Raw genomic sequence first — 24,937 nt, 5'->3', positions numbered from 1 at the left:
TTCGGTCCCGTGCATCGTCGCCTGGTGCGTCGTCGAGTCTTTGAGTCTCGGGGTGTGTGTGCAAGAGCCTTCCTTCATTGCAGATTTTCGGGAGACGCTTTCCGGGGGCCTTGTCTGCTGCCATTGTGATCGCAGGAAGCAGGATGTGGGGCGCGCGACATTCCACTCGTGCAGGTGATTTTGTCTGATTGCGGTCCTGTTCAACGACTTTGTTGGAGGAGGTGATCGCCTGCCAACATCCAGAAAAGGTTGTCAGAAGTGGGTGCCTGCAGCAGAGAACGCAACAAGCGCTCAAGGGCGACCTGACCGGTCCTCTTGTGGGGCCGCTTCCGGAGACCATCCAATAACTTCTCCGGGCCTTCATTGGACAACGCCCCCGAGTCTTGCTGCCTGCGTGGCGCCACCGTCGCCGCTTCCATCCCCCAACAGCACCAGGCATTCTTGTCTTACTCCGTGTTGTCGACCGGACAAGCACAATCGTGCTCGAATCGGATTTCGCGCCCTCGAGAGCTTTCCCCCGCGGAGCTTTGCGCTGCCACTTTTGTTTTGAAGCTCTCCGCCAGCATGTCTCGGTATCTCTTCGTCGGTGCGCAACCGAATGCAACTGTCTCTGTTCGACTTCGCTCTTGTTCTCCAGGAGGATAATTCGTTTCCTTTCCGGGTTGCAGTTGCTGCACGGCGTCCCTGGTCCTTCAGTTTGCTGGCGGTGCCTCTCTCGGTCTCTCTTCATCGAATTGGCATGAATCACGCTCAGGCAATTGACCCCGACCAGGATCGCCGAGGATGCGGCTGTCGGCCGCCTTCCGGACTTGTGAGAATGACACCGGTGCAACGTGCAGGTCAAGCTCTGGCGCGAGCTCATTCAAGTGAGTTACCGCCCCGCGAGTTACCGTGGATCTGACCCAGTAACTTCTGCTTCGATCGGCAGCGGCCGCGCCAGTTGCACCGGCCCGGGCGTCACACAGACCCATTCCCAGACACTCCGGATGACTCAAGGGTCTTGACCGTCTGGCGGGTCCGAGCCCCAATCGCTCGTTGCTCCGTATCCGGTGTTGAAAGACAGAAAAATGTCCACACTGTAACCCTGGAAGAGAGGTCGCTCGCAGGCATTCAACTGGCAGCACCTTTCCCATTCTGAACAACAGCGGCTTCCCAGTTACAAAGTCATCATTCCTCCGCCCTCGACTCCACTGGCTCTCTCTTCGGCATGTAGGCCTCTCATCGCCGCTATGTCCGCCATTGACCCTAGCCGCCCTGACATCGTCGCCGGCGCTGAATCCGCTGTATCGGGGTGCTGACGACCTATCTGTCATACTCGACGGAAAGTGGCAGCCGAAGGCACGGATGCGGACGACGTCCGCTTGTGCAGCGCAGGTTCTGCGACGTGGAGGAAGATTTCGCCCTGACCGAGGCCGGTGAGATTATGGGGCCTTCCGGTCGGGACATGTTGCGTTTTTCCGCCAGCAGGTCAAAGGGCACGACTTTGGGGATAACAACGTCGTGTTATGTGAGAGGTCCGAGGTCATTCACTCTGCTCCCGGGTAACGGCTTTGGTTGAAGTAACGGGGTATTTTTATGAACTGGGTACGAACGGGATGTGCTGGGGAATGATTAACAGCATATTCGGGCGTAGGCCGTCCTTGAAACCAACGCAAACACCCGCAATGTTCCTCCGGTTTCCCTTGGCGGAAGCAAGCTCGAGTTCCAGGGATCTCCAGTTCACAGCCAGACCCCGCCGACGCCTATGCGTTATTTGGACGGCACCGTCGCTTGAGGCCCATGCACGATAATGGGGCCGCTGACGGGTCGTGTGGCTACCTTCTTGTTGCACTGCGTGCACACGTAGATGGTCTCCTCGAACCAGCCGGCGAGGCATGGAACGCAGGCGAGGCAGACGCAGAACAGGCAGCACAGAATGCCCGCGAGACTGGACTCCGAGTCGTTGCTCGTCAGCAAAGCCGTGAGACAGGTGCAGGACGAACTCGGCGATCACTCACATCTGCATCGAGGTTCCTTCCTTGCTCACTCTGGTCAGGGTCCGGCGATGGCAGAAGGGACAGTCGATCCACTGCGGCGAGTCCCCCAGCTGATCCAGCGGAGTGGCCACCTGGGCAGGGGCTGGTGGAACGGCAGCGCTGGCGGGAACCTGCTGCTGTGCCGTGTTCGGATCCGCGGGCAGGCCCTTGAGCGGTTCCGGCGCTTGGTTGGCTGCGTGGCCGGCATCTTGGGGTTCTGTTGCCGCCGCGGATGATGGCGAGAAGGCCGGCGGTGCGGCCATGATGACGCCTTCTGCCGGCTCTTGTGTTTGAGTTTGCATCTTCCTTCTTTGAGTTGAAGAGTGCGAAGTCGATCTGCTTCCGTGGGCTAGGGCACCAAGATTCGCAAGCAGCTGCCCGAAGCCGCATCCCTTTGCAGCGACTTCCTTTTGTATTCGGTTAGTTACGCGCTTAACGTTGGTTGCACTCGCCTCTTTCTGAATTTCCGTGCATCATCCCTTGTCGCGGTGTGGATTCACGGGCGCGGCGCAGCGAGCTTTCAGCCAACTGCTTCGCCAACTTCGCCAACTGTATCTGCCCCTGGTGAGGCAACCACCACACTGCCTGGCAATCAGTGTAACCTGGACTACCTGACGGTTGTACACTGCGTTGCACTGCCCCGTCCCCAGCACCCACGGTACCTGCGTCAGTGTCGGCAACTGCCAACCCTGTTCGGGAAACATCAGGTAGGCGCGGAATAGTGGCTGCCCTTGTACACTACACTAATCACGTATGTTCATTTGAAACACGTGGCTGAGGACAAATGAACCCCCTAGGGGGAGATCGACGAGTCAGCCCAGATTCTACCTCAGTACGGCCGTACACTAGTATAAATGTACAAAGCAGGTAGGTAAGGTAGTTAACTTGGTCGGCTGGATGCCAGTCGACAGTGGATGTGACATCATTGCCGCTGGGGCTGGCTGCACCCGCTCCTCCGCCTTGTCAGTCTGTATGATGACATCACGATTTCACCCCGGGGGTAACACTCTTCACGCAACTACACTACGTTTGTACGGGCGTTTAGATGCCTGCATTGGTGCTTTCCGAGGTTCTCCTACTGGCCAACTAGCGCCTCCAACGCTACACCATGTCAGAAATCCTCGACGCCATCAAAGACGCCGTCAGCCCCAAGAGGCGCGAGCAAGCGACAGTCTCGACCTACGATGCCCAGAAGCGCGGCCCCTATGCTGAGCACGGCGATGACCAGCAGGGACTGTCACCCCCGAGCGAGGCCCAGACCAACCTCAGCAGCACCGGCACCGGCACCGCCGCAGCGGCACCCGGCCAGCGCAGCGGTTCTCTTTTCAGCCAGGCCATGAATGCGGCCGAGGAGTCCAGCAAGGGGTCGCGGACGGGAAAGGGGTCGCGGACGGGAAAGGGGTCGCGGACGGGAACTGCGGCCTCCGCACCAGACCGAGCGCCGAAGTTGGCCAGCAACGCCGGCTTCGGCGCCCCCGAAGGCACTTACAGCCCGCACAAGTCGCGCGTCGCCAACGTGCTCGACCCACGCGTCGACTCAGACCGGGATGGGTGGCCGAGCCAGGGGCTGAGTGACTACGGCGGAGCTGCCGCCAAGCCGGTGCACGCGGAGGGCGGCAAGTACGGGCTGTCTTAGCATCTTGTTTGCATGTGTTAGGAAGATGGCCATGGACTAATCAGTTGCGGGGGGATGCTCTGATATTCATTCCTCTTTTCGAGTTGAGACTTGCGCATCCTCATATCACAAGAGTCTAAGTAGGTCTCTGTCGATAATTTACTGCCATTTTCTGCCTACCTAATTTTCAGTGTCTCGATCTATCAGGTATTCCCCCTGGTCGGCTCTCCTTCCCTCCAGGCTCCGAATCTGGGGATTTGCCGCAGTATAATCATCCTCATCCATTACCGGCAGGGGCCGCCATGTAGAACCGTGTGCTGAGGCGCCCTGTTGTTTGCGAACGGAACCTGCACAAGGATTGTGGGCTCGTTGCTGGGGAATTCCGTGAAATGGCCGGCAATGATGCTGGCGGACTTGAGGTCCGCGGCAATGAGGACCGACGATTGCACTGTGCCGGGCATGCCATACGCCACCTCGGTTTTCGGCCGGTTCCGCCCATTATTCAAGGCAGACGCAGGACACACCGAGCCGTTGACAGAGCCTGGACCGCTCTCGGGCCTGGGTGCTGTGATTCTGATCAGCCCGTTCAGAACAATAGGTAGTCAACCTGGACTACGTCAGCCATAATCAAGCATCTCTCGGCCGACCGAAAGCCATCTCACTGCACGTGCGGGGCCCAGGCCTCGCCGACGGATGTGCGCGGTTCGATGCGGGACCACACAGCCTCGGCCGTGTTCCCAAGAAGGTAGTTGGCTGCCGACATGTAGTCAACAGGGGTCGACGCCAGCCGCCAGCACTCGAGCACCGAATATCCGTGGCGCGAAGACAAAGCCGTGATGCTCAGGGGCCGGACGTCCCTCGTGACCGCGACATGCGACAGGCCCAACGACACCAGAATGCCCTGTCCTTTCATCGTCTTTGTCTCTTCTTCTTGTTCTTGGCTCCTACCGGAGGAGCACATATGTCTTAAGTTCCAAACGACGACGCGGGGGAGAGGACAGGAGCGCTCCCCCTTCGCTCGCCGCTTTTCGGATGGGGGAAGACCAGATTTAACGGCCTCGGCTCGAATCTGCTGTCGCAACCGTGCTCCGGACGTCCGGTCCGGGGATGGCCGGCGCTGGAGCGGAGGGCGAACCGAGTCCAAGCCACTTTTTTTGCTCGCCGTCTACAGATCAGCAACTCTCGAGAGAGTTTGTCAGGTACATGAGACCAATGCAAACATTGTAACTATTCGACCCGACCTCCACACGACTGCGAGGAAAGCAAACAAAACTTGGAAACAAAAGAACAAAGAAAGTAACAGGCAGATGCAACAAAGCGAGACGCCAACAAGGTCCAAACCATTCTTCTCATACGTTCACGCCTTAACATCTGCACCCGCTAATTACCTAGAACAAAGCAGGACTCGAGCGCGCCGACCTGTTCTTCTTTGCCGAGCTGGCGACCGTGCTGGCGGGACAAGAGCTGCCGCCTTCGTGCTTGCGCTTTGGCGCCTTTGTGTGGCGCTGGCGCAGGGTGCGAAGGGGGCTGCTTTCGGTCTTCAGAGCGGTCTCCTCGCTGCGGGCCGACAGAGCTGGTGGCGCGGGCGGGCAGTCACCAGGTTGATCGGGGGCCGCAGCATTGCAGCCGGCGCGGTGCGTAGGAGCCGGATCCTCCTTGCCGTCATGGTTGTTGTTCTTGTCGTTGCCAAACTCGACGTCGGATGCCAGGGCCGTGGTCATCGCAGACCGACCACGTTCTCCCGCCGAGGTTGCTGCCGCCGCCTTGGCTTTCCAGGCCGTCTGTGCTGCAGCCTCCTCGTCGGCATATCTCCCTGTGGCTAGCAGGCGGCGAGTCGGATCAAGCTTTGCCTTGAGTGGGCGCTTCCAGTCCAGATAGGGAAGCCCGGCCTCACGCTGCCGGCCGACGACGTACTCCATCCGCTCCACGCGGTGAGCAGGGGGGTGAGGCCAGTCGATCGGCTGCGGCGCCTCGGTGTAATGCCCGATCTGCTTGCCGGCGCGGCGTCTGCGGACCCAGGCCATCAGCTCAAAGTAGAACTCGGCGACATCGTTGTCGAGCTCCACGTCCGGGTGCTTGATCCACTTGGCCGGGTCCTTGTAGTCGTCCTCTTCGACAAGATGCAACCAGTAGCGCGCAAGAGACGGGTCACGGGTGACATACTCGTAGAGGAAGACCAGAACGCCCTTGACGTCGTCTCGTTCGTCCCACTTCCCCTCCGGTTGCCCCGGCCGCCTGGCCAAGCCCACCCTGTAGGCATCGTTGAAGTCGATCAGGATGATCGAGTCGGTCGTGGGGTCAATCAAAAGGTTTCGGTCGGCGATGTCTTGGTGGATGATGCCGTGCTTGAGGTTCAGGTCGTCTACGGTTTGCATCAGCTGTCTCAGCCACTTCAGCTTGAACGGCGGTCTCGATTTGTCCAACGTGTCGCTGGCGATGTATCTCATGGTGAAGCCGACCACCTTGGACCCCGTCATCTCATCCAGGACCAGCCTGTCGAGCAGAGACAGGTGGGGGTGTGAGGGCAGTCTTGCAAGCATCTGCATCTCGGTCCAGAGGGCGATGGGCGATGAAGTGTTGTACTTGAACACGTAACGGTTGGCCCCATTGTCCGGCGAAGGAAAAAGCGACGGCGGGTATGAAACCAGGTCGACGTGGTGCTGCAGACGACGGATCTCGGTGAGCTCGGAGCGGAGTACCGTCTTAGCGGCGATAGGTGGTGGAAATTGGTACTCTTCGAGGAGGAAGTAGTCGGTGCCGAGGGTATAATCCAGGGCTGGATCAGTGCAGACAGAGACGAGGTCGCCGGCGGTGCCCAGAACGATGCCAACGGCTTCCACGGGAAGATCGTCAAGATGCATAGCGAGAGCAGCAGCTGCCTTCGCTACGGACGCCTTGTACTCAGGGTCGTCCTCAGGCGGCTCAAAGCCGTGAGGATTGGGGAGCGTGACTGTGATGGCGCGCCTCGTGTCCGGATCAGTGAGATAGACATCTTGGGTAGTTTCCATGACCGAGAACCCGTGAAAGTTGAACTTTCCAAGGCCGGGGATGTCCATTTTTTGAGGAGGCTTGATGATGCCCGTTGTATGCGTCAATGCCAAGGTCCGATGCCAGCTCTGTTGAGTGCCCCTTGGAAACGGGGGAAGCAAGAACGAAGAGCGCTGGAACGAAGATCACTGGAACGAAGATCACTGGAATGCAATGTTCGGTCAGTAAGTGACAGAGGGGGGCAGCAGAACCACTGGCGGGACATAGGGGACTCACGCAACTGCGGTCAGTCTCTGGCTGAGGTGCCGAGAGTCCATAATCGAAAACCACTGCGAGCGATGCAAACGGGTTCTCAGGGTTCTGCCATAAAAAAGCTACATGAATGTGGGACTTCGGTAAGCCCGAGACACAGTTGCAGCGGAACAAAGAGACTGACCCCAAGAATGTTCACTTTGGTCGGGCAATGCGTTTCGCAGCAGCGCCAGGTTGGCCCCCCGGCGGCCCTCCGTTTTCTCCCCGCCACATGCTCTTGCTTGAGTTCTGAGCCAAGACATGCCTCAGCAGCTCTTTGTCGAAACGAGGACAAACGAAAGCCTTCCATCCTCACCCAAGCCGGCCCCGTCCCCGCCCACGCCACACTGCCCACCCCAGCAATCTCTTACCGCTTTTTCAGTTTTCCGACAGCTGGCCGGCTGGGGTGGTTTTCGGGGTATTGCCACTCCTCTCTTGGCCCAGCAATGCCATTGATCTTCACACCATTAGACGCTTGTATGCAGAATATTGATGGTAGAGTCTTGCTTTTCCTTGAATCGTCTTCTGTCGCTAGTGCAACCTCCTTGCCGGCCAACCTTGCCACACGCCAATGAACCAACTCAAACGCGTAATAAACATGAGAAAAGGGTGGAAGTTCCAGAGCTTGGGCCAGTGGACAGGCAGCCGCAGCTTGAGCTGGCAGAGACGGTCGCAGGCCTCACATTGGTTCCACAAGCCGTACAAAGGCTAGGTTGCGAGGTGTAAGATGGCGACAGGGAGAAGCTCAAAGAAATGTTCACGTTTTTGTGATTCCTCACTACAGGCCCGTATCTTGGTTGGAGCAAGCTTAGGGGGTTGAAGGAAGGCACAGCAGATGTGACAGCGTGGAGGAAAGATACAGTGCCCAAGCATTCTCCAAACCCATGAAGTTGGAATAGGTTTCAGGATGGGGCACACAGTCTGGCGTCAGAAAACGCCTCTGTGCGCTTCGAAGGAGGAAAAGCAGACATGGTTTGGTCTACAAGTACCGCTCGCTCTCTCCCTCAGATCGGGTCTGGTTCAAACGCTGTTCATTCAATCATTGATATACCAACTTCAAGCACCACGCCGCCCTTGACAGACGGGTCCAGCCGCTGAGCCATTCACGACTGCCAAAGTTTCTGCCTCCGGACCTTTCGCCACTCACGCATCAGGCTCGCGCGTTGCCGCCGCTACCTTAGACATCGGACCGCGAACAAGCTGCCATCACCATGTGCCGAGTGATCTACCCACGCAAAATTTGCTACACTGTCAGAGAGTGGGCGGTGCGATCTTCTACCGGTTGCGCATGCGGCTGGTACCGGTTCTACTTTGCGGTTTGTGGGCATCTGTTCATCAGCCACCGACACTGTTGCGGCGAGCGCAATCCTCGATCGACAGGGCTGGTTCTCTGCCACACACCTGCCCCATCCATCGATGTCGAGGCTGTGAAGATCTATGGCGCTTGCCCAAGCTGCAGACCTCGTTGCTAAGAAGGTGAGACAAAAAAGTGCAATGCATGGTCATCATTTTCTAAGTTGCCTTACAGATGAGCATCCACAGTTGTCCCCCCGCCCGCGGCCCCATTTAGACTCTCTGCAAGCCTTTATCTTTGTTCTTCATTTCATTCTCAAATCTCTTCGTCTGGGCACACACACGCAATCACAGGAGGGTCACACACCTGTATACATACAGAGACGCACAGTTCACACACAGGCACACAACATTGACACTGCGAGCGGAAGGAGATAGGGCAGCGGAGAAGGAGAGGAAGGGAGAACATACTTGGAAGTGGACGGGAGGAGAAGGCAAGGAGAGCGAGATGCTCTTGGTCTCCCTACCAGGGCAACTTATGCTGCCTCATTGTCTCTCGCTTGGAATTACTAGTTAGACAATGAGAATGCCATTTTCGCCTTGAAAAAGTCCCTCGATGCTGGAACCTTGTTGTTAGAAATCCTCCATGGGTTTGTTGGGGTTATGGGGCAAGGGCTCAGCTGATTGTAAACGATTATAATCCATTCTCGATCTTTCAAATAACCCGGGTTCATGAGTGCTGGTCAGGTCTCCTCGGTTCCGAAAATCAGCCGTTTGCAAGCCTCGCTGATGCAACCATTGCTTGGAAAAGGAAGGCCCAAGTGCCTGTTGCGGGGTACGGAGACTGACCTCCAAATTGACCCCTCCCGACCCGTGACGTATACGGAAATACAGAAGTTCGGAATGCTGCTCCTGCCTGCCTGGCGGGCTCTTCGTTCCCTGTCCCCAACTCTTTCTGTGTTTTGGGCCTGTGGGATCCGATCCATGCAAGGCATGGCGCATTCACCAACCACCCGTGCGGAGGATTGGAAGAAGCGCTCGGTCGTCTCCTCCTTCATCTTAAGGGCCGACGACAATGAACCCCGCATTGCGCTCTTCAAGCGCAGCAGCAAAGTCTCCACCTACCAGTAAGTTGGAAGCCAATGGGGGTTGCGTGGGGAGTCTCCTGCACCTTGCGCGTGTGGCTGGGACAGTCAGGACTGCCGTTGCGCACAAGAGTGCCTTTTCAGAGCTGACGCTTATCCCCCTCCATCATAGGCACCATCTAGCGCCGATATCCGGCACCATCGACCCCTCTGATGGCTCGCCCCTCTCCACGGCTTGGCGAGAGATCAAGGAGGAGACGACGCTGACCCCGGCCTCTTTGACATTGCTCCGCCAAGGCAAGCCCTACACCTTCGCCGATGCCTCGATCCGCCGCGAATGGACCATCTTTCCCTTCCTGTTCCGTCTCAACAACGCCGACGCCGAAAAGCTGATCCAGACCGATTGGGAGCACGAAGGGTGGGGCTGGTACGATCCAGGAGCCGTGATTGCCGACGCAGACGCCGAGAGCCCGAGCTTGCTCGGCGTGCCGCGGCTGGCCGAGAGTCTGCGGCGGGTGTGGTTCGAGGCTGATCTCGGGCGAACCGCAGGGAAGGTGCTTTCTGATGGCCTGGATGCACTGGCCCATGACTACGAGAGCGGTGCGCGGCAGCTGGCGGGCGCTGCGCTGCAGACGCTGAGGGGCGTCGTTGCTGCGCTAGATGCCCCCGGTGACGGGCCAACGGACGAGTGGTGGGCGAAGGTGAGGTCGGCGGCATGGCATCTCTGGAAGAATGGCCGGGAGAGCATGGGCGCAGCGATCATGAGCGCCTTGCTGGGTGCTTTGGCGGGAATCGAGCAGACCCTGCAGGATCCAGGGCGGCGGACCCCGTGGCGCGATGTGGTCCTCTCCCAGCTGGACGCTCGCATCGCCGCTCGTCAGAAGTCGGCCGAGTTGGTCTCCAGAGCCTTCGCAGCTTACCTCGAGAAGGCCTTTGCCTCGAAACGTACCTCCCACGAGCCCGTTTCCGTCCTCACCCTTTCCGAGAGCTCCACAATCCGCCAGGCCCTGCAACATGCGGCGCTCCAGTCGGGCTTCGTGCTCGACATCCGCGTGCTCGAGTCCCGTCCGCTGTACGAGGGGGTGGCCCTCGCGAGATCGCTGGCCAGCGACCTATCCGCCGAGCACCCGTCCGCTTCGCCCACGCCACAGCATCGAGTAACCCTCTACACGGATGCCTCGGCGGCCCTCGCGGCGTCAGCCATCGATGTGCTCCTGCTCGGCGCCGACCGGATCGCCTCCTCAGGAGCCGTCAGCAACAAAACCGGGTCGCTCCCCGCCGCACTGAGCGCCAAGCATGTCTGTCCGGCAGTCAAGGTGGTCGTGCTGGGCGAATCGGAGAAGATCGCGCCGCCGGGACGGCCCGAAGACCACGTCGTCGAAGACAACGACCCGTCTCAGGTTAGCCGGGCGTGGCAGGCCGCGTACAACAGCACGCGGGTGCGCCAAGCGGCGGCGATGTTAGGGAAGACAGAGCCCGAGCGCGAGCCGGCGCGAGACGGCAGGGTAAAAGTGGAGCTGCGCAACATCTTCTTCGAGTGGGTTCCCAGCGGTCTGATCGACACATACATCACCGAGTCTGGGGAATGGACGGTGCAGCACATCACACAGCACTCCGCGAAGCTCGACGCAGAGCGAAAGCGCTTCTTTGAGAACCTGTAGCCCAGAGCCTTCCTTTTTTTCCTTCGAAGAATAGCAACGAAGAACAAAAACGTAGCATCATGAGCACCGCGCACATATTCTCCTTCCTGCCCCGTGGTATCTACCCTTAACCCCACATACCCAGCGCGACACTGTCCCGAAGCGGATTGCCCAACCGCGAGGGTAGCTAGGAAAGAAACGTATTGTAAAACTGCATGTAATCAGCCTTCCACCAGGAAGAGAGCGTCTGGTACATGGCCGCGGCCCTGTGGTATGCCGCGCCGTGTCCCGCCTGCTGCGCCGAGGAACCACTCTCGTCGGGGGCGCCGCCGGGCCGTTTGCCCCCGACATCGGCCATCATGTCGGCAGCCATCGTCTCGTCCAACATTAAGTCGTGGAGGAGCCCCTTGTCGGACAGAAGAAGCCGTTTGGTCTCGGGATCGTGGATCGGACTCCGCAGCTGGTGGGCGAGGCTCTTCATGTCCCGGAGGACACGGGCGCAGTCCTTGCCGTATTCGCTGCCCGTCTCAGCTTCGGCATCGAAGACCTCGCTTGCGAACTCAATATCATCGAGATCTTGGGTTCGGAGATTCACAAAGACGATTTGGTGCATCATGAGGACGATGGCGGCGTTGAAGATGTGGTGCAGATCCGGTAGCAACAGCTTCTTCCGTGGGCTATGGAGACGCATCAGCCGCCCGAGCCGGAGGTTGCATCGTGCGGCATCACTGCAGGCGCGGATTGGGGTGATGGACGGGTGGCTCTCGATGTCGAATGGCTGGTCCAAGCAGAGGATGCTGGCAACGGCTTTCCAGACCGCCATGAGCATGGCGGGCCGGACGGAGAGAATCACCAGCTGTGTTGTTCCAACTTCCTGTTAGCCAGGATCTCTACGGCTCATCATGGAAAGATAAGATCCGTCGCGGTTTGCGACATCTCACCTGGTAGAAGCTCATGTGCAGGGCCCAACAGGCCCGGTCCGTCCCGAACTCGGCCGCCCCGCTAAGCAGGACTGCTGGGTCATGCCGCCCAAACGCGCTCGCCTGCGTGAACAGGTCGGCAGGCAAGAGTGTCAGGGGGTCCGGGAGGCGAAGAGGCGGCGGCAGGTTCTCGTGCCACTTCCGAAGCATCTCCAGCACCTTGTCCACTCGGACGGTGGCTCTGTTCAGGAGGTCCGGCAGCCCGGCCTCCCGGTAGCTGCTGTACACGATGTAGTTCGAGATCTTGCAGAGCTCCACATGGGCACGCAGGCCGATCGGGGACGGGAGTCCGCTTCAAGCGTTGTGAGCACTCATGCACACGCCCATACGTTCCACACGTCGGGTCCGTGGGCTGGTCGGGTCACTTACGGGAATTCGCGGGGCAGGGGAAGGGTAATCGCATCGTCAGGCGTCGAAGGCGGCCGCCCCATGATACAATCGAGCCACCTGAAGAAGGAGTAGGGGTCAGCGTTCCTGCGGCGCCGCTCCTTTGGCCCGGAAGGGGACACATACCTGTCTAGGACGTATACGGTCCAGAAGGTCCTCACGCTAACCTCGTTCACGGCCACTCCCTTGTGGATGCCGTTCATGACGCTGATGGCCATGGCATTTCTGATGGCCATGTACGCCGCGTCCCTTCGGTTGTTCTCGATGAAGTAAACCGCCATGAGGGCCAGGGTGGCAATGTCGCTGATGGTGTACGTGGTGCGGTCCAGCACGTTGCCTAGCAGGGCGCGAGCCTTGGCAAAAGACTCTTCGCCGAGCTGGCCGTCCACGAAGGAGCCGGGCTCTCGGAGGTTCAGCAGCCGCGTGAGGGCAAAGGCGGCGTGATACAGGGCCAGAGAGCGGTGATGCGGCCCGGGCACGGTCCGGCCGCCGGGGCCGACAGAGCCCGGCACGCCCGGGTGGGACGCAAGCGCGAGAATGCTCTGCGCATCCTCGAAGGGCCAGAACATGATGCCGCCGCTCGCAAAGGCGCCGCTGCCATCCTGGATGAAGTAGCGGACCTGGGACAAGGCAGCGGCGACGTCAGCTTCGGGCGGCAGAGCCAGGGGATTGACGTCCTCCGGCAGCATCAACGGGCGCGAGTCATGGGTCTGATACTGGCCGACGGATCCGAGGAAAGCGGCGCCAGCCGGGGCGTCGGTGGACCGGCGGTTAAGCACGCGGACAAGCGGGGTTACCGTCACGATGAGTTCCTTGAGCGTATCCAGAAAGGTCGCCCCGGAAGTCTCGCCGAGGTAGCGCGGGGTACCGGTCGGGTCGGCGAGCATCCTCCCGTCGATGCCGCCGGGCGGGTTGGGGCGCCGCGCGTCTGCGTCGCCCAGGGAGAGCCGCGGGTCGGCGGGGCCGGCGTTGGCGAGGGACTGGGCCGAGGGGGCGCTGCCTGGTTGCTGAGGGGCAGCTTCCGGCAGATGCCCGCCTCGCTCAGTCGCGGCCAGTTGGCGCTCGAGCGACGCGCACCGGCGCTGCAAGGACTCCAGCTCGGCCCGGGGGATGGTGACGCGCTCGATGGGCTCCGGATAGAGACATTCGCGCTGGGAGGTGGTGCACTGGCGGCACGGCCGCTCGCCGCTGCACTTGATGCGGCGCACATTGCAGCTATTGCAACTGTTCGATGCGTCAGGACCAGGCTCAGCGCTAGAGAGGGCGAAGAAAGGCGAGAGCTAGGCCACGTGCCGGCAGGCTGGGCGAGCCACCTGGGGCTTGGAGCCGGGAGAGGGGAAAGGGGAGGGGAAGCAAAGGAAATTCCCGTGCAGGGGATGGAGAATGGGGACGGAACGGAACGAGGAGCGAGGAATGAGGAACGAGGAGCGAGGGGCAACAATGGACGGGAATCCAAGAAAAAGAGCACTCACGCGGTGGCCACACGCTTGCGCTCGTCGGGCGCAACCTTCTTCCTGCGCGGGTTGACGGGCAGGCGGTGCAGCGGCGACGGCGTCGAGGTCGTGGTCGAGGTCGATGGGAGGCCCAGGGTCGCAGACGGGTGCGATGGCCTCGGCATGTTCTGGCATCGAGTCGCGCGGGGCGGGGGGCGGGGGGTGGGGAGTGTCGACGGCGGTTCGACGGGACCACGGAGATGGATGTCGCGAGCTGCTGAGAGTTTAAGCTTTTCGGTGTCGGTACCCGTGGGTGGATGAAGGTCCACGGGGCGAGGTTGGCCCCTCTGGCGGGGAAGTTCGAGCTTGAACCGCGAGCGGTGGGGCAGTCGGCACAGGCCGCACAGCACTCAGCCCGCGTGATCCGCAGCCGCTGATTGGAAGACGGGGTGTCTGGAAAGGGTGACTTGCAGCGCCAGGTGCAGATCGCATCGGACGGGCGTCGAACCACGCTGCCCGCCAGCGGACGAGAGAGGGAAAGGACAGCCGACACGACACGTTGGACTCATGACTTCCTGTAAGTCGTGTATTTGCACTTTTGAGCCTTCCATTTGGCAGAAATAGCCGGCCATCTTACCCCGCAACCCAAGCCTGACCAAAAGAATGAGCAAGGGCGAATGGCGAGGCAATGCGCAAGGCCAACGCTGACTACCTACTGTGTTCGTTAACGTTGGTGGGCTGTTCGCGGTTCCGCGTGCTTCCCAGAGCTCATGTTCATGACTGAGATGTCTGTACTCCGCATTTTCTTTGCTTGACTTGATCAGCCCGACCGACCGCAGAGATCGGCGATGCGCTACTCGGTTTCTGCTATGTACATGAGAGAGGCCTCCGCTTCCCCTTGGTTGAGACACGCCTTGCATGAGCTTGCTGTGGAGCATTCGACCACTCATGTTAAGGTGATGGATTGAATCGCTGATGGCTAAAGAGGTCCCGCCAAGACTAATTTCGGCCAATTGTCGGCAATGTTTTTACAACGTTATTACACAGCCCTGATTGCCAAGGCATTTGCACTATCGCCAAGGTGTTTGCACTATCGCCAAGCGGTGAGTTCGCCAGGGCGCAGAGGCGGCGCCAGCCCCGCGCTGGTTAGAGTTCGGGTTATGGTTAGGATACGGGTTATGGTTAGGGTGCGGGTTATCTCGGTTTTCTTTTTTTTCGATTTGGTTGAGGTATCGCGAAGTTGTTGCGACGAGTCTTTGCGATTGTTCGTTGTTGATGTTGCTCAAAGTCGCCGTGGCCCTGGTCACCCCGCGCCGATTGCCGCTCACCCCGTGGCGATTGTAAATACTTGTAAGCGGCAGTCTCCGAAATTAGTCTTGGCGGGACCTCTTTAGCCATAACCCAGGACCCTGCTGTTCCATATTCGGAATACCATTCAGTAAGAGCTGGGACTAACTGTGATACAGAGATGCTATGATATGCACATGTTATGCTGGTCATGCTGCAAAGTAAGTCCAAGGCATACCTGTAGCTCGCTCTCTAGTGTCAGGTAGTTAATGCACGGATAGGGACTCACCATTCGTCACTTGCAGGTTCGCACCCAGCAACGAATGAATGCCTGGGGTGAAGACGCCTCATACCCACCTGCCGAAGTAACCAACAGCGTAATTACTCTGAGACATAGCACCTATAGCACACAGTCTGTTACTTACCTAGGTATTGCTGAAGTTTAGGTACTGCTAACGTTCGCTCAAAGACTACCCAGTACCTCGTATTCCGTCCTCTCAACTCTCTCGCAACCCAAAAACCCATCTCAACTCAAGGTTCAACTTCGGAGAACGGATAAACTACCTACCTTACCTACTGTGGGACATTTGAGGGGCTCAACGCTGGCCCCTGTCTCTGAGCTTTCCCGTTTTGGGCTGTGCCACCCCTGTGCCCCTTCCCTGAGCCAAGGAGCTGCCGCAGTCGCCAACGGCGCAACGGCACGCAAACGCCAAGGGCGGCTGTCAGCATCTCTCAAGTGTCATTTCCGACAAGCCGTGCTGCGTCCCCTTGGTCCACTCCCTCCACCACTGCCCCAATTTTTCTTTCCATTTGCATTTGCTCAATCCCCTCGTTTTCAATTTCTGCCGCTCGACTCGCGCAGATCAAAACTCTTCCCGGGGGCGCCCAACAATGACTGCCTGATTCTTCCGCACAATTGAAGTTCTCTCCTGCGGCGGGACTCCCCTCGCCGACCGATCGCCCGACCGACCGCCCGCCGAACGCCCGCCCGACCAACCGACCTTAGCATCCCCAAGGGGGTGTGCCATCTGCGCGCGAGCGCGGGCTCTTTCCATGGCGGCCCTGCACAACCTCCCGCAATCCTGGCGGCGGCTCGTTTTCCTGCTACCCGTCTTGGTCATCACCCTGATCCTTGCGACCGGTTTGTACAATGGGTCGATCCCGAAACCGCCAATGTGAGCAACTCCCTCCCCTTCCCCCCACAACCCGCAACTTCCTTCCTCCTCGCGCTGCCACGCTCTCACTTCGGTCGTCGCTGACCCCCCTTTCCTCTGCAGACCAAAGGTAACCTTCGGAGATACCCCATCGCCGAGCCTGTCGCACACCAACTGCGAAACCGGGTCGCCAGCGCTCAACAGCATCCCCGACGCGATCCGCGCGCTGTGGGCGCCCCTCGTGGTGCCCATCACGGCCCCGACGTTCACGACCATCGACGGCGAAGAAAAGCACCTTCCCCCGCCTAACGAGCTGGTCCACACGGAGCCACTCGGAAAGCGCGTCTGCATATTCGACATCGACAACCGGGATTTCTCTGGCAATGACAGCATCTTCTACGACCACCTGCCCGCATGGGACGACCTGGGGAACCCGGCGGCCGGCTTTCTCAGCCACTACCTGTACGCCACCATCCACGGCTACTCGTACCAGTTCGTCCGCAGCCCCAAATACGCCGACCGCGCCCCGCACTGGTCCAAGGTCATCTTTACCGGGGAGCTTCTCAAGCAGTACGACATCGTCGTGATGCTCGACTATGACGCCATGTTCCCTTCCCCCGAGTTGCCGCTCGAGTGGCTGCTCAACTACTGGAAGATCGGGCCCGAGGTCCTGGTTGCCATGGCCGAAGACCCGAACGGCGAGCCCAACTTCGACGTGCGCGGCAAACCCAACGTCAACACGGGTTTCATCATCGCGCAGGCCGGCGAGAAGACGCAACGCTTGTTCAAGGATTGGGCCGAGTGCCCTTCCGAGACCCGCTACCCGGGCTGCGCCGCCTGGAAGGACAAGCCGTTCCACGAGCAGTCCGCCTTCAGCTCCTACGTCCGGTACGACTTCCTCGACGGCTACAGCATCGACACCCACCCGCAGTACATCCGCACCCTCCCGTGCAAGGAGGCCAACGGCATCCCCGAGGTTGCCGGTTGCGGGTGCGTCGGACAGTTGGTCCGCCACTATTGGGGCAAGAAAGCTCTGACGAACCGCGAGTTCTCCCACAATGTCATGGCCGCCCTCACCCCGCTGCTCGTCGAGTCCGCCTACAAGCAACCAGGGCACGTGCAAGACTTCCGGAACAAGGTTCTGGACGGCTCTCAGATTCTCGATAAGTCTACCCCGTGGCGTTGAGGGCCATGGTGGCATACGCTTTCATTACGCGTACTCGGTGCGCGCGACGTCCCTTGGTTCCTTTATACAATAGCTTGTTTCTCTAGCATCGTGGGCTCGCAGGCGCGCTTTGCGTTCTGCTCGGTGTTTTGGTGTCGCGGAGCTTGCTGAGATGGTGGCATTTGCGGTTATTTTGGGCGGCCTTGTACAACAGCTAAGCGGCAGGCGAGCGAGCGAGCGAGCAGCGGCGGTGGCCTTGGGAGAAGGAGAATCCGTCACATAGAGCTACCATAATTTCCATACGTTGGGCTCGCGGCAGCTCATTTGCTCACTCGAGCTCGGGGTCGAGATCGACGAAGACGAACGCGCCCTCTTTTCCGGTGTGTTTCCTTGTGCCGATGATGAGGTCGGCAGTGGCTTCGAGCTCCCCCCTATGTTATCCAGAGCCGATCTTGCTGTAACGAGTACTCCTGTTTCGAGCCCAAGCCATCACGGCAGTCACGACCGGAGACAAGCTGTCATAGATACCACGATTTGAGCAAACGACGCATGCGAATTTGAGAGGCAGTCTCCTGCCAGGCCATGACCGTTTCGCTGCTTGCTTGCAACCTAGCCATGGTAATTGACGCCGCGTAACCCTTCTGGACACGGTTGGCGGTCCCCGGGCCTCTCATGAGGCCCAGTAACAGACTCTAAAGATCTGAATAAGTATGAGGGACCGTCTGTAAGAGGGGCCGTCTACAACCGCCGTCGCCCCTTTTTTTAAATGCTACCCGAACCTGATCCCCCGGCCTCCATGGCACACACAGCCGAGCACCGAACTACTTTGCCTTCCCTGGGATGGTCTGGGGGCCCCATGTCCTTCTTACCATCTCATGATCTTGCTTCCCAACCGCCGCAGCGAAGTCCTTCAGGAACCGCCACCGAACCCGCCTCACCCAGGCGTGGTGGACAAAGCCGTTCAGCTTCCCGTCGGGGAAGAAGTCCATGTGGTCCAGCAAGGCCTCGTCGTGGGCGGCCGCTATGAGCACGTTGTCGTGCGCGTCCATCGCCTGCAGCTTGGCTGCCGTGCGTCGCAGCTCGTCAACGTCGTCGTGGAAGGCCTCCTCCCCGTGCTTCGCCCGCGCCGGGTCGAAGATCGGATCGCCCGCGGACCTGCCCCGTGCCGCGAACAGGGAGTCAAACACGGCGGCGGCGCAGCCGTAGTGCGAGGCCAAAGGGCGGGGGTCCGGCGCGAACGGATCCGGGATGATGTCGCTCGGAACGGGAAGGTACCTGCTCGGACGAATCTCTCCCGGGTGGTGGATGGCGTCGCCGGCGAGGAGGACGAACGAGGCAGGCTCCGACGTGACGCGGGCCAGGCCGCTGATGTGGCCGACCGTATGGCCCGGCGTGTGGAGCAGATAGAAGGAGCCGTCGCCGAAGTAGTCCAGGGCCCGGAAGCCGCCAATGCTGAGGGGCGCATACGTGTCGGTTCCGGCCCGGCCCGACTCAAAGTCCAGCTCGATCAGTCGTCGGTTGGCCAAGCTGCTTTCCAGGATAGTCGATGTGGGATCTGTGGGGTACCCTGGCAACATGCTCTGGAATCCGGGGCCGACGATAAGTGCGGTGCTGGGGGGAAACATGCTCGGGTCCCCGGCGTGGTCAAAGTGGTGATGACTCCAGACAATCGCCTCAATGTTGCCGGGGTCGACCCCGGCCTCCTGCAGGATCTCGTGCACATCCCTGTCGACACTCAAAGTCCATCCTAGGCTTTTGATTCGAGTCAGAAGGGGCGGGCTGAGATTCTCCCAGTCCTTTCGGATGCCCAGGTCGAAAAGCAGCGACCTGTTCAGGCGAGGATGCTGGATCAGAAAGGAGACAACGGGAACAGCCAGCCAGTCGTAGCCTTTGACTGGTGGTGAGAGGAACAAGTCCGCCGAGACCCCTCGAATCGTACCGGTTGTGTTGATGATGGAGAGGTCAACGGTGGAGGCAGACGGCGGAATCCCCAGGTCGGGGGCCGAGATGTGTGGCGAGGAAGACGCTGGCATTTGTCCGGTCTTAGGTAGGGATGGAAAACAAACAAACAAGAATTGCTTGATCGAACCTTCAGGACAGGGACCGGCTGCTTCGACCGAGTTTAGGGATGTTGGTGTCTTGAGGTGTGTTTTCTCTCGAGCTGCCGTCGGCCGCATTGCGTAGTTTCGACGTCGCTCGCTTTGGAGGGCTCCATCGCCCCCAGCCGTCGTCACCTGTTGCGATTGCGCGCTCGAGCGCCATAGGTCAGCGAGACTCTGATGTGGCAGCATGGATTATCAAATGTCTGCCGCTTGATTTTGTCTGCAGCGCTCGAATTCAACATCAAGACCTTTTGATACCAAGTTCGTATGCCACTTTCCGCCGCCAGCCTGACACGGAAGTCACGGAATCGGTCGCGATTGGGGATGACGCCATGGGAACACCAGCTCCGTCTCTGCTCGCAACCTGAGGACTCACTTGTTATGACTACGCAAAGCATGCACGCCTCGCTGGTCAGATGCGGTACGGATTACGCTCCAACACGTAGTTGAGGACGAGATGCGGATCGCTCTCGATCCTGGCAATCTGCTGGCTGAGCCAATGGTACATGCCCTCATAGAGATCATAATCCTCGACCCAGAGCCGGAACCAATTTTGCAAGGCTGCCTCTCTTGTGTCTGGGTCAACCTCGTTGTAGATGAGCTCCCTGTACCGGTGCAGACGGCGGCGGAGGTGATCAAAGTCTGCCTCCTCGATCTCCGGGTCGTGTTCACGTGGGTTTCGCCACCTGAGTCCGGCCAGGATTTCCGGTTCGACGACCTTCCATCTACCGAGCAAGGCGTTGTTGTCGTTGAAGTCTCTGTAGATAAACTTCCAGCCGAAGCCCAGACGAAAGAGAGCCCAGCGGCGATCGCTACGCAGCATGTCGAGAGCGGCGGCCGCGAGCTGCCCAGCAAGCAAGGATGGATCGCGGTGGGTCTTGAGGTGGCAGTGATTGCAAAGGAGAGGGTTCACGGGTCGTTGGGGAAACCAAATACCGTATCTATACATATCCCACTCTCGGAAGGCGCTGTGCTCCAGCCACGTCGTACAAGACGGGCAGCGGATGAGGTACAAGCTCGAGAGAAAGCCATGCTCCATGCGCCTGAGGACGGGCCAATTCCTAGGGCGCATTTCTGGTGGCAACAGCGGGAACAGACCCGGGAAGTGTCTCTCCCAGAGGGCCTCGAAGCGGAGCTGGCGGCTGATGACGACGGGGACCTCGCTGATTCCAGGTCCGCGCACAACGCCGTTCGGTTTCCCAGAGAAATGGCCGCGCCGACGCTTGCACTCGATGCACCGGCGGTTCTGACGCGACACGCCAGCCAAACGCCGTTCGACGTCGTCGTAAGTAGTCTCCGGTTCCGGGGGCAAGGGCGCGAAGGGATGTGCGGGCGGACCCGCCAATTCGCGCTGCCTGGCGCGGGCCTGGGCCCATATCCGCCGCGCCTCCCGGTCCTCAGTCACCTGTTGCTGGATGCGCCTCCACCTGGCGGCCGGCTCGAGGGGCTCCCAGTCGGTGACGGCGACTCTCTCGGCCTCGACGCTCCCCGGCGGCGGTTTGCGGTACGGCCGGCGGAGGATGGCGTGGTTGTCGAACATCAAGTGGGTACGCAGCTTCATGCACCCGCAGCAGGCGTACTTGTTGGTCCGCCACTCGTCGCTGTCCCACGGCGGGGTGAGCGAGGAGTCGCGTTCGTGGAACAGCGGCACGATGCCTCCGTGCTCGGGCGTCAGCTCCAGCGCCAGCAGGCGCCGCTCGAAATCATGGCGCATCGGGCGGATCAGCGCGCGCCATGCACTGGAAGCCTGGGACAGCGCGATCACGGAGATGGGGTCGAGCAGGCGAACGATGAGCTCCAGGACCTCGAGCGGCACGTCGATCGCAAAGAATCGGGCCATGGCGAGGCTCGTCCGTCTACCGTCACGCAGCTACACTGTAGTGACTGGAGGCTTCAGCGTAGTGGTTCCGTTCTTGTTGGAGCCAGTGCTAGGGTGCTGTTCGCTGCGGCGGTCGATCGCGACTTGGAGCAAGCGCTGGCTGTATGTATTGTGCTGAAGAGGAGGTTACCGGTCAAATTGACGTCGCCATTGTGGTTCTCAAACACCAGGTTAAAGTGGGGCCAAGAGGTCTGCTCTGCACAGCACTTTTTCCACAGAAGCCCAAAATGATATTCCACAACAGTATCCTACAGAGCGCTTGCGCGCATGGTAGAGGGATGTAGATACATATATTCGATGCCGTAGATTTCGAATCTGCAGTCAGATTGATGGCGTGCGCAATACGCGTTGAGGTCTTGATAGATGTAATATCAGTGTAAAATACCTTTTTTACATTAGATTTTGCGTAAAATACACGTAATTTTACGGTTATCTAGATCTATCTAGATCTCAGCGCGTATTGCGCGCATCATCAATCTGACTGTAGATTCGAATTCTGCGGACATTGAATATGTATAGCTATAGCCCTCTACTATGCGCGCAACCGCTCTGTAGGATACTGTTGTGGAATATGGTTTTAGGCTTCTGTCGAAAAAGTGCTGTGTGCAGTGGTGTTCAGAGGACCCACTTTAACCTGGTGTTTGAGAACAACAACAGTTAGCAAGCTCTGAAGTGGGCCCCGACTACCAACGAGCTGTCCTGCAGGGTCCTTGGAGCATCCAACACGCTCGCGGTCGCTGTGGCGGACGCCAATTCGATAAACTCGGTTGCCTGGTTAGGTACTCGAGCACACCTTGTCCTCAGGGGTGCGAAAACGCCTGTTTAGGGAGCGAGTTACCTTAATGAACACTGAAGTTGCCTGCCACAGCAGGAATGCACGTTGGGCCTGAGCAGTTAATCGCGGAACCATCTTCACGGATTCAGGGGTTTGTGCGGCGCCCAGCGGGATGCCGCAGCGTTCAGTTTGGACGCTGACGTGAGACAACCCCGAGCGTAGCACTGTGGCTGGCAAACAAAATTTCAACTGAGCCACACTCCTCCTCGACTGATCAACCCCTCGCTGGACTTATCTAGATGAACAGCGCCAACCTGTGATGTGGCCTAAGCCCCTTCATTCCATCGGCCTCGGGGTGACAGCTCGAACATTGACGGTGAATCACACACAAGGTTCTCCTCCCAAATCGCCACCCACAGCATGTGCGCTCTGGATCAACCACGGGCTGCGCAACACCCGTTTGTAGTATCACCAGCCCCCAGAAGCCACTCCTGAGAAGGCCAGTCCGTCTCAATACCAACACCCAGTGCAGCACCAACAAGTAGCATACGAGCCTTACCAACCGCAGTACTCGAATGCCACTGCCCCGCCCCAGCCCGGCGGCCCCGGGAACCCTCGGCGTCACCCGCGGCATCGCCCTGGGAGTGCTGGCCGCCCTCGTCTTCTTGCTCCTCGCCGTTATCGGCCTCAGCGCCGGTCTACATGGACGCGTGTATCGACGCGTGCGCGTCTCGAAGCAACTGCGCGGGCGCCAGCTAAGGAGTCATCGACGGCGACCAGGGCCCCACGCACTTGTGCTGGATGAAGACGAACCTGACAAAGTCCCATAAGGCAATAACTAGAGGACCGGGGGTTCGCGGTGCTTGTGCCAACATCGGGCGGGAAGCGGGCCGAGGGCGTGCAGGTTGTTCCGATGAATCGATCGTAGGTGCTAGCTGGACGGAAAAGATGCGTGTTTTGTCTCGCTGTCCCGTATCTCTCCGAGTTAGACACAGGAGTCGCGCTTGCTCGGTTTGGTCCGCGCTGACTTGTTGTGTCCTTGTGGGTGGTCCATGCAGGAAGTCAACGATCATTCCAGCACCGTGGTTCAGCCGTGTTTGCCCTGCTACACGTCTGGGCCGCGGATCCGTGCGCTTTCCGTCCGCGTTGGAGGTTGCGTCCCGCGCCGGGGCGGATGCAAAGCACCAACGCGGAACGTGCAATAATACCAACCCGGAAACATCGTGCTCCCATCTTGGGCGATCTTTGCGGATCTCGAAGGACCCGTTGCGGCTGAAGTGGACGACAACGATCGCGGCCCGCTTGTGGGCCTGCATTTGCAATTTCCCCAGAGGGGCGTTGACGTGATGAAGAAATCCTTCATCGGGCTTCTAGTGTACGCCTCTTCGGGCACAGCAAGGGCCCAGCACCGAGCAGGCGGCCCTGGCTGTGGTGCCATTTCATGAACTTTTTCTGGAAGCTCCTCCACCCCAGCAGTCTGTCTGCGCTCGGACGCCTTCGGTGGATCGGTGCGTTTCACGACAGTCCACTGACTTACGGAGTAGTGCACATATTACCGACCCTCTTAAAAACACTACACAGATTTTTTAGAACCACTACGCAGCCGGGTGGTCCGTGCGCCCCCCAAAATCTTACAGCGAGCAGTCACCCCACGCCCCAGCTGACATGTCACTATAGGAATCGTAGGAGAAAAAGCTTGAAAGATCCCAATGGTCAATCGCCGCGTCACTTGAAAGAGAGGACTTTTGCAAAGGCGAGTGCAATGGAAGTTCTATCCTACTGAGGTACCAACGGGAGAAGTTTCTTATCGATAAGAAAAGCCACGTGACTAGCCAAGTACAAAGTGGAGACCTTGTTTCTCGCGTCGGTGCGCAATGCAGAAGGCGGTCAAGGTAGGCAATATAACTTGTTCTGAGCAAACCTGGAAGCTTGGCGTGGAATGTTTGGGAGGGCGCATAGACCACCCCCAGCTGTGTAGTGGTTCTAAAAAATCTGTGTAGTGTTTTTAAGAGGGTCGACATATTACACTAAGTTAGCTCCATTGAGAGCAACAAACACACTAACGTTACACTATTGGTCAGGGATCCCGCGGTCGGCTCACGGATCCGAAGACTTTCACATGTTGGGCGTTGCTTATTCCCCAGCCGTTGGCCAGCTTCTCTGCATAAGCACGCGACAACATTACACTCCACTACTGCGTGTACTCCGTACTCAATGTTCAAATTGTACACTTCGTGTGTACACATTGTGCCATTGGCGAGTGGGAGAGAAACAAGAGAAACAAGAGAGAAAACTACTATCTGCGCTCCGCGTCCATCAGAGCTTCGCGTCCGTCAGAGCTGCGCTCGGGCTTTTCACGTTAGTTATTCAACAAAAACACTTCTCCTGGAAACCCTCAGTTCACTTGTGAATTGTCTGTGCGAGCTGCCATCCCTTGCGCCAAGTGGGGCCCGTCTCCAAACCCCGGATCTGCGTCCCTGATTCCCGGTTGACCCAAGGCAGGCCTGGAAGCAAGGGCCGGGGGCTGGAGGGCTGGTCCAGGGTCGGGGTGCCGAGTGAGCACAAGTGAAAGCTGTTTGTGTTATACTACTCCGTAGTTAGGTCATTTTCTCAGCCCCCGAGCCAGCCAGGATGCAGCTAACAGAAACGCATCTTGTCGCAGCTGCTCATCTCCCTGCTTTCCCCTGCAGAGGGAGTGCTGCTCATTGCATGTGGCACAGCCAGGCACTGGCCAATCCTGGGCACACGCTAAGGCTTGACTAACTTCGCCAACCCAGAGCAATCGTTTCCCCTTTCAGTCTTTGCCGTGCTCCAAGTCAGCCCCCTCACCAGCTCCTCACACTGGCCC

General features: G+C 59.1%; 10 protein-coding genes across 10 annotated transcripts; 4 read left to right on the top strand and 6 right to left on the bottom strand.

The window, feature by feature from the left end:
- Positions 1 to 1,443: 1,443 nt before the first annotated feature.
- THITE_2109351 (uncharacterized protein) lies at positions 1,444 to 2,467 on the bottom strand. Its single transcript, XM_003650046.1, has 2 exons — positions 1,998 to 2,467; positions 1,444 to 1,927 (listed from the first exon to the last, which is right to left on the bottom strand). The coding sequence occupies exons 1-2, from the start codon at positions 2,276 to 2,278 to the stop codon at positions 1,750 to 1,752; spliced, it is 459 nt and encodes a 152-aa protein (XP_003650094.1). The 5' UTR covers positions 2,279 to 2,467; the 3' UTR covers positions 1,444 to 1,749.
- Positions 2,468 to 2,944: 477 nt separating this feature from the next.
- THITE_2109349 (uncharacterized protein) lies at positions 2,945 to 3,805 on the top strand. The gene has a single exon (XM_003650045.1). The coding sequence runs from the start codon at positions 3,124 to 3,126 to the stop codon at positions 3,649 to 3,651; it is 528 nt and encodes a 175-aa protein (XP_003650093.1). The 5' UTR covers positions 2,945 to 3,123; the 3' UTR covers positions 3,652 to 3,805.
- Positions 3,806 to 3,914: 109 nt separating this feature from the next.
- THITE_2141802 (uncharacterized protein) lies at positions 3,915 to 4,543 on the bottom strand (the record flags this gene model as incomplete). The annotated part of the gene is made up of 2 exons (XM_003650044.1): positions 3,915 to 4,203; positions 4,293 to 4,543. The coding sequence occupies 2 exons, from the start codon at positions 4,541 to 4,543 to the stop codon at positions 3,915 to 3,917; spliced, it is 540 nt and encodes a 179-aa protein (XP_003650092.1).
- Positions 4,544 to 5,426: 883 nt separating this feature from the next.
- On the bottom strand, positions 5,427 to 6,497 carry THITE_2033107 (uncharacterized protein; the record flags this gene model as incomplete). The annotated part of the gene is made up of 1 exon (XM_003650043.1): positions 5,427 to 6,497. A coding segment is annotated over one exon (1,071 nt), but the record flags the coding sequence as incomplete, so codon positions are not given.
- Positions 6,498 to 8,717: 2,220 nt separating this feature from the next.
- On the top strand, positions 8,718 to 11,031 carry THITE_2109347 (uncharacterized protein). The gene is made up of 2 exons (XM_003650042.1): positions 8,718 to 9,329; positions 9,460 to 11,031. Exons 1-2 carry the CDS (start codon positions 9,106 to 9,108, stop codon positions 10,946 to 10,948), a joined length of 1,713 nt encoding a protein of 570 aa, XP_003650090.1. The 5' UTR covers positions 8,718 to 9,105; the 3' UTR covers positions 10,949 to 11,031.
- THITE_2109345 (uncharacterized protein) lies at positions 11,032 to 14,126 on the bottom strand. The gene is made up of 5 exons (XM_003650041.1): positions 13,767 to 14,126; positions 12,421 to 13,518; positions 12,277 to 12,354; positions 11,869 to 12,199; positions 11,032 to 11,783 (listed from the first exon to the last, which is right to left on the bottom strand). The coding sequence occupies exons 1-5, from the start codon at positions 13,910 to 13,912 to the stop codon at positions 11,115 to 11,117; spliced, it is 2,322 nt and encodes a 773-aa protein (XP_003650089.1). The 5' UTR covers positions 13,913 to 14,126; the 3' UTR covers positions 11,032 to 11,114.
- A 1,862-nt stretch (positions 14,127 to 15,988) lies between these two features.
- On the top strand, positions 15,989 to 18,005 carry THITE_2109343 (uncharacterized protein). The gene is made up of 2 exons (XM_003650040.1): positions 15,989 to 16,189; positions 16,292 to 18,005. Exons 1-2 carry the CDS (start codon positions 16,068 to 16,070, stop codon positions 17,352 to 17,354), a joined length of 1,185 nt encoding a protein of 394 aa, XP_003650088.1. The 5' UTR covers positions 15,989 to 16,067; the 3' UTR covers positions 17,355 to 18,005.
- A 1-nt stretch (position 18,006) lies between these two features.
- Positions 18,007 to 19,736, bottom strand: THITE_2109342 (uncharacterized protein). The gene has a single exon (XM_003650039.1). It carries the CDS (start codon positions 19,364 to 19,366, stop codon positions 18,155 to 18,157), a length of 1,212 nt encoding a protein of 403 aa, XP_003650087.1. The 5' UTR covers positions 19,367 to 19,736; the 3' UTR covers positions 18,007 to 18,154.
- Positions 19,737 to 19,847: 111 nt separating this feature from the next.
- Positions 19,848 to 21,275, bottom strand: THITE_2085263 (uncharacterized protein; the record flags this gene model as incomplete). The annotated part of the gene is made up of 1 exon (XM_003650038.1): positions 19,848 to 21,275. One exon carries the CDS (start codon positions 21,273 to 21,275, stop codon positions 19,848 to 19,850), a length of 1,428 nt encoding a protein of 475 aa, XP_003650086.1.
- A 1,004-nt stretch (positions 21,276 to 22,279) lies between these two features.
- THITE_2109340 (uncharacterized protein) lies at positions 22,280 to 23,249 on the top strand. The gene has a single exon (XM_003650037.1). It carries the CDS (start codon positions 22,665 to 22,667, stop codon positions 22,917 to 22,919), a length of 255 nt encoding a protein of 84 aa, XP_003650085.1. The 5' UTR covers positions 22,280 to 22,664; the 3' UTR covers positions 22,920 to 23,249.
- Positions 23,250 to 24,937: the final 1,688 nt, after the last annotated feature.

This window comes from Thermothielavioides terrestris, chromosome 1 (genome assembly GCF_000226115.1).
Source record: "Thermothielavioides terrestris NRRL 8126 chromosome 1, complete sequence".
Taxonomy (NCBI): domain Eukaryota; kingdom Fungi; phylum Ascomycota; class Sordariomycetes; order Sordariales; family Chaetomiaceae; genus Thermothielavioides; species Thermothielavioides terrestris.
Note: the sequence above shows the minus strand (reverse complement) of the source record. Positions and strands in the feature narration are given on the sequence as shown.